General features: G+C 51.6%; 1 protein-coding gene and 2 non-coding genes across 3 annotated transcripts; 2 read left to right on the plus strand and 1 right to left on the minus strand.

Moving 5' to 3' along the window:
* Positions 1-5: 5 nt before the first annotated feature.
* Positions 6-2,796, plus strand: LOC122239581 (SNRPN upstream reading frame protein-like). The gene is given in 5 exon segments (XM_042989551.1): positions 6-83; positions 1,410-1,532; positions 2,150-2,278; positions 2,281-2,307; positions 2,310-2,796. Coding segments are annotated over 3 exon segments (186 nt in total). The 5' UTR covers positions 6-83; positions 1,410-1,532; positions 2,150-2,226; the 3' UTR covers positions 2,417-2,796.
* TRNAY-GUA lies at positions 1,039-1,128 on the minus strand. The gene is given in 2 exon segments: positions 1,039-1,074; positions 1,092-1,128. It is a non-coding gene; the product is annotated as a tRNA-Tyr (tRNA).
* A 1,667-nt stretch (positions 2,797-4,463) lies between the features above and the next one.
* On the plus strand, positions 4,464-4,627 carry LOC122239892. Its single transcript, XR_006219278.1, has one exon. It is a non-coding gene; the product is annotated as a U1 spliceosomal RNA (small nuclear RNA).
* Positions 4,628-6,843: the final 2,216 nt, after the last annotated feature.

Here is a 6,843-nt window from a genome sequence, read left to right on the forward strand (position 1 = left end):
ACCCCCACCCCCGCTCGCCCCCGCCTCTTTCTGCATACAGGTGGAGACCCCAGCGGTCCGGTCGGTCCGTGGCCGGAAAGCGGGTAAGATAGAAATATTTCATCCATCTCCCTCTCCCTCCGTCCGATGTAGCGGGAGAATCGGTACGGGTGGATTTACCACCCGTGCACAGAGTGTGAGTAATCACTGCCCTCTCAGCGGGAGCGCCCCCAGCCCCGCCATCCGTGGCTACAAGAACAGGTGCGAAGGCACGGGAAAACGGAAGTGTACCCGGACCACCGCCCTGTCCTCAGACTGACAAGAAACCTGAAGGGGCCGCTGAAGTTCTCGTCACGACTGGCAAGGCCCATGAGGGGGGCCCTGCTGCATTTCGTTTCTGCCAGTGTCAGCTTCGATGCAAGCGCACAATTGGCGATGGCTTGGAAAACCTCAGAGTGACAGTTCTGTCCCACAAGTAGATTAAGCTGGTCGGGGAAGAGGGTTTTCTGTCTCCGTAGAGCTGTATATTTATAGACCCTATGAGAAACAGGGAAGGAGGAGACAGAGAGACTGCAACTGGAAGCGACCGACGCAGCGACCGTCCTCGGAGGCAAGGCAGGAGATCGAGGAGGGGGAGTTTTCATGAAGGACGCCATGGTTGTTCTCGACCCGCGTGACGACCTGTACGCTTGTCAGCCTCGAGGGCTTGCCGAGGGCAGAACCTCTTTGCCCACGCGTTTGTCTGGAGCGGGAGCAGTGGGCGAATAAAAGTGGGGAAGGGCGCGGGACGGCGTGGGGCTGAGACAAGGCAGGAGCGGCGGGGACGTGGAGCGTCCACGGGCACGTGCAGGTAAACTGCGGGAAGAAGGCGCAGGTGTGTTCCGTGGCGGCAGCACACGAGCAGACGTAGGCAGGTGTTCCGTAAAGGTTTTACTTACTGACTTTGGCCTGTGGGAGAGGGGCTGCCGCGAGGCTGCAGGTGCCCGGGCGGGGCAGAGTTGGGGCGGGGCGCTGGGGGGGCGGTGCCCCCCGCCCCGTGGCGCAAAAGCTTCAGGCACTTCCTTCGAGCCGGAATCGAACCAGCGACCTAAGGATGCCCACACGTATCCAGCCTACAGTCCTCCGCTCTACCAGCTGAGCTATCGAAGGGTGCACGCTGACAGGCCCGGGTCATTGCTTCTTCTTGAAATGACAGAGGCCACCACACTGGCAAGCCGGAGGTCCAGCATGCCTTGGCGTGGTTGGAAGGCCCTTTAGAAAAGAGCAGGGCCGACGCCGCCCCAGCGCCCCTTTCCGGGCAGAGGGAGCATATCCCCTGCGTTTGGCGGCTGCCCGGCCGGTGGCCCCAGCCTCCCGGGTCGCGATTGTCAAGATGCCTGGGCCGGGGCTCTCGCCTGTTGCATTTCCCCTCCCGGCGCTCCTTTCTACAGGTGGGGACTACAAGCGGTCCGTGGCGGCAGTGGCGAGGAGGGGCGTCGGTGAAGCTCGCGTGTTGGTTGTGCGGGGCTGGCCTCGCGGAGGAGCGGAGGAGAACCCACTGGGATGGGCACTAGGTAGGCGGCTGCGAACCGCCTAACCACCTGCTGGTTTTTAAATGCCTTTAGTTCAAAATAATCCTTAGGCCAAAATGACATTTTTTTGGTGTGGCAGATTATGCCACCATACGAAGGCAATATCGTCTTGCCTGGATTATGCAAGCCTCCTGAACTAACTGACTGATTTCCCTGCTTTTGTCCTTAACAGCCTGATCTTATTTTTTATTAACAACGATAATAATAATTATAATGGTAATTATTATTTTGGGTGCCAAGCGGAGTGGGAGGCGGAGGACTCAGATCAAGGCACTCCTCTGCTCAAAACCTCCCAGCTTGGGGTTGCCTGGCTGGCTCAGTCAGTAGAGCATTTGACTCTTGATCTTGAGGTTGTGAGTTCGGGGCCCCGCATTGGATGCTGTGTGTGTGTGTGTGTGTGTGTGTGTGTGTGTGTGTGTGTGTGTTCCTTCTTCTTAAGATTTTATTTTTAAGTAACCTCTACACCCATCTTGGGTCTCCAACTCACGACCCCAAGATCAAGAGTCGCATGCCGCACCCACTGAACCAGCCGGGACCCCGATGTAGACCTTACTTCAAACACTATACAAAACAAAAACTTTTGGTTCACTCACATTTAGAGTGTTACAATGATCTGCGCAGAGCGGAGTGGTCTCCGGAGATGCCTGATGGTCTGTTCTGAGGAGCAGCCAGCAGCATGATGGACCCAGCCAGGGACCACTTACACCTGAGACGGACTACAGAAAAACACTCCCAGAGATGGAAGTCCAAGTCAAGAGCGTCACCTGTACCCAAGGAGACGGCGGCAGCAGCAGCAAGTACCTGTGGTCGATTTCCAGGCGGAACTGAGACAGGCATTCTCAGCCGAGATGCCAAGAGGTGGTTAAAGTGGTATTGGAACATCTAGGTAGCTGATTTCCAAGTGAAGTAAAAATATTATCCATGGGGAGCGGGGGTGGTGATGGTGTGGGACCTCTTACAATGATCTACAAGACCCTCATGATCTTATCTCCAACCTAGTCACCTCTCTGACTTAATTTTGTACAACTCTTCAGTTTTGCGCTGGACGCAGGGCCTCCTTGCTATTCTCCACACACAGTCCTACCTGGGCCTTTGCGCTAGCCGACCTTTGTGCCGGGGATGCTTCCTGGACCCCTGCCCCCTCCGTGATTGACTCCCTCACCTCCTTCAAGTCTTTGCTTGAAGCATAGCACCTTCTCGTGTAACCTCTTCTGAGCACCCACTAACAGCTAACACACTAATTAATTTACCTATTGTGTCCATTGTTGATTTCTCTCCCACTCCCTCTGCCCCTTCTACAAAACATGAACGCCAAGAGGCCTTTTTGTTACCAGTTCCTCAAAGTGTCTGGCACAACAACAAACAGTTGTTGAATGGGCAAACAATGTCATCAAAGAGAACAGAATATAAAAGGAGGGTCCAGGAGCCAGGGTTCAGCCAGGGGGAAGTGCCGGGTTATCTTGTTTCATCACCAGAGACTTTCTTAGGCTGAGAGCTGCAGAACTCTGAGCACATAAGGGCCCACCCAGACTGTTTCCTGCACTGAGACTTGACCAGACTCTAGCATAGCTTCTAGCAGCACAAGGTTCTGTCCCTAAGTTTGACTCCCAGCCTGAGGAAGTTAAACACCTGACACAGGCCCCCAGCCTGTGTTGTAAATAGGGCATTTATTGAAAAGGGCTTGCGATTGCGAATGTGGATCTCTTACAACTCTGAAGGGTCCCTCCCATCTCAAGGACTTTGAAATGTGATCGGGGAAGGAAGTAGGGCCTATCTCCCGGTCTGTGGGAGGAGAGCATCCTCAATTCAGTAACTGCCAGCTAGCAAACACAACCGCCTAACAGCAGTTACACCGAACTACCCTTTGTAACCTTTCACTTCTCTGACTGGGCTGAGCCCGCTTCCTCTCATTCTTCCGGGAAAACGCCCAAATCACCTCCGCACAAATCGGATTGGAGCTCAGCTCTTTCCCCTACTGTCAGTAGTCACTGAATGACATCTTTTTTCACCACTTTACTTACTGTCTGCTGCGTTTACCTTTGACGGAGTCCAAGTCAGAAAGGACCAGAGGGCACTTGGTGGGGCCACCCTGTGTGCGTGGTGGGGTGGTACGAGGGGGAAAGGGCTGAAGGGCACCTGACCTGGGCCGCCCGGGGTCTCGGGCGACACGACTGGCTGCGGTTGAAGGGCACTGTTTAGCGTTTTACTTAGTTTTTCGTTCTTCAACACTTAGAATCCTGGTTTTTCTTCTAGCGTTACTAGGTCAGGCTACTGCATATTACTGAAGCCCTTTTATTCAGAAAGTCGCCATGGCTAAACATCGCCACGACTTCTTACTAGGGCAGCTGAGCACTTAACGTCAAGCGGCAGAAAGACCTTTCCTGAGTTTTCGATTATATTTGAAAATGAGTTTCGCACAAGCGAGGACAAAAATGGGCCGAAAGTTTCTTTTTGTTGAAAGGCAGGTTGACACCACATCCGAGCCCTGACCCGCCACCACTCCCGCTGGGCGCCGGGCGACCCCCGCCTTCTCGGGTCTCGCTGCTAGGTCCCGGACCCCTCGCCTCCTGCCCACCTGCGCCCGCTCCACCCACCCCCCAGGCATCGGCGGGTCTGCCCGGCCACTAGCACATCCGTTGTCCCAGAGCCGGAGACCGGATGCGGGGGACGTCATGGCAAGGCGTGGCGTATGTAGATGAGCATGCGCGCATTGGCTGCCGGTCCCGGACAGCCTGGGCGCGCACGTCCCGCGTGGGGGCTAGGCAGAGGCGCCCGCGGTTGTTTTGCCGACGAGCGAGGTTGAGGCGGGGGGCGTGCAGAGAGCGCGGGGTGCGGAGGCCGCGTGGGGGAAGTGACCGTGTGTGTGAAGCGCGGCGAGCGCGAGGGTGCGGGTCGAGGAGGGGCAAGCAACTCATACTTACCTGGCAGGGGAGATACCATGATCACGAAGGTGGTTTTCCCAGGGCGAGGCTTATCCATTGCACTCCGGATGTGCTGACCCCTGCGATTTCCCCAAATGTGGGAAACTCGACTGCATAATTTGTGGTAGTGGGGGACTGCGTTCGCGCTTTCCCCTGGCTTTGTGCGTTTCCAAGAACAGACCGCCCGTGTGCTCGCTGGTTCTCGAGTTTTTTCTCTTTTCGGGGTTGGCGCCTAGGGCCGCCTGAGACGTCAGCGGTTACGGCGCTGGTAGTCCCGCTGTAGTGTGCATGCTTCGGGGCGGTGGGTTGCTGCTGGTGCCGTCGGGCTTCTGTCCTCAACTGCATTGAGGGTCACGAGGGTTTTAGCGCTGGACAGTGTGTAGGGCCGTTTCGACGCTTGCTCTAGTTAAGGCAGGGTTAGTTTCTCATTACGTTGCGGGTGTCACGCGCCAGAAGCTTGGCTTTCTTTCGAAGGGTTAATGCCCACCGTTAACAGGGCCAAGCCTTGCGGTAAGTAAGTAACTATGCTAGAAAGCTCCAGCTGGCCCGGTCAGGAACTCTCGACTGCCTTCTTTGCACCTGCTTGGGGGTGTGATTTTACCATGACTATTTCTGGAGCTGGAAGTAGTTGCATTGGCTGATGGAGGTGAAAGAAACACTCACCAGTGGAGTTTACTTACTTCTACGGTTTTGTATAGTTTTAAGAAAGATTCCTTCCGGTCCCCATCAGTCAATCCGGTTAAAACATTTTTGTGTCAAATTTAGGGCTGGGGTAGCTCTCTGGATACATACTGTATTAGTTTTACTTTGGTATTACTAGCCAAAGAAAGATTACTAACGGAGATGGCCCGGCCTTAGCTCTGCCAATAATCACCAATAATTGAATTGTTGTTGGGCCTCTGTTAACTGTACGAATCATTTATACCTTGTCAGTTGCGTTCAGTACCAAAGTCAGTTATTTCTAGAAAGCTTCAGTGTCACGTCCTTGCGAAAACCATAGTCCAGTTCTGAACCTGAAGTGCTGCTGGCTTCACTTGGAAAGCGTGAATCCAACTGGTTTTTTCTTTCACTTTTCTTTTCTTTCACTTTGATAGCTACGTAAGTGACCCCAGTGAGCCTTTTCAGAAAGGGTAGCAAGCTGCTTGCCACAGCGTAGAGGCACACCGGGGCAGGCACTCCCCCAGGGCACTGGCATCCGGAACTGAGAAATATGCTATTGGTTTAGAGTCTAATCCCCAAATTGGAGTTAAGCCTCCACTAGGAGCAACCTTTAGTTTCATGACAAAATAAGTGGAAAAGGTTTTCAAAATTTGGGAACAGTTGAGGGGATGACTCTTAATAGCTGGTTTCATTTCTTCACAATACTTTTTCTAGGAACCAAACCATCCACAGGATCTCGGGAATTACCGTGCAATGTTTTGTCACTGGTTTCGCCTGTTCTGTAAAAGCTGAAACCTACTACTGTCTACGATACCCTACCTAGTCCACCAAATTTAAATTTTCTTTTTTTGGTAGCAGACTGGTTTACTGCAAAATTTTGAGACTTTGAGATTGTAACACGTTGCAGCCCTCTCCAGCTGATAACACGTCCTAAATATTTTACTTCAGTTTCACAATATTGCAACGTGTCTAGTGAGGAGGCCTTATGTCCCTTTGAGGGAAGGGATTGTAACAAAGCCAAAGTGTCCATTCCAAGAACGTTATTGCCCTTTAGTTTGGGAGGCTACCAGCAAATCATCTACATATTGAATAATTAATTATAGATCCCGCTAGTGGGACTGTAAATGTCCTGATTTCCTTCATAAATCTTTTCCATAAATATGGGATCCCATAAATAAAAGCAAAAAGAATTTAGACTTGTCCACTAGAGGGACAGAAAAACAAGCAGAACATAGATCAGCTACAGAAATAAGCTTTGCAGATGACAGTGCTTAACGTCAAGATCATTGCAGAGTTAGAAGCTATAGGAGTTAATGGTGATGGCGTAACAAATTTATTTTTCTAAGATCTTATACAAATCTATATATTGGTCAAGCATTTCATCTCATAGATAAATGTCTCCTAGACTCTTTATAGACAGTGCTCTTTTAAAATGATTAAAATATCTCATTTTTCTAATTCTTTTATCACTGGTTTTATTCCTTCGAATTGAGTTCTTTACACAAGGGTATTATTGTTTTACACCTGAGTATGGCTTATCTTTTTGTTAAGTTATTTTTATTGGTTCTATGTCTATAAATCAGTACCAATATTCCCTAAGGCCCAACTCCATACATCTGTTTCTTTCGGCTCTGTCTTCTCCAAGTGCAGTGAGAGACTGTCACTCTCTGCCATACACCCCTTTTCTTTCAGAAGGCACATACTTAGCAAAT

Source organism: Panthera tigris, chromosome B3 (genome assembly GCF_018350195.1).
Source record: "Panthera tigris isolate Pti1 chromosome B3, P.tigris_Pti1_mat1.1, whole genome shotgun sequence".
NCBI classification, from domain to species: domain Eukaryota; kingdom Metazoa; phylum Chordata; class Mammalia; order Carnivora; family Felidae; genus Panthera; species Panthera tigris.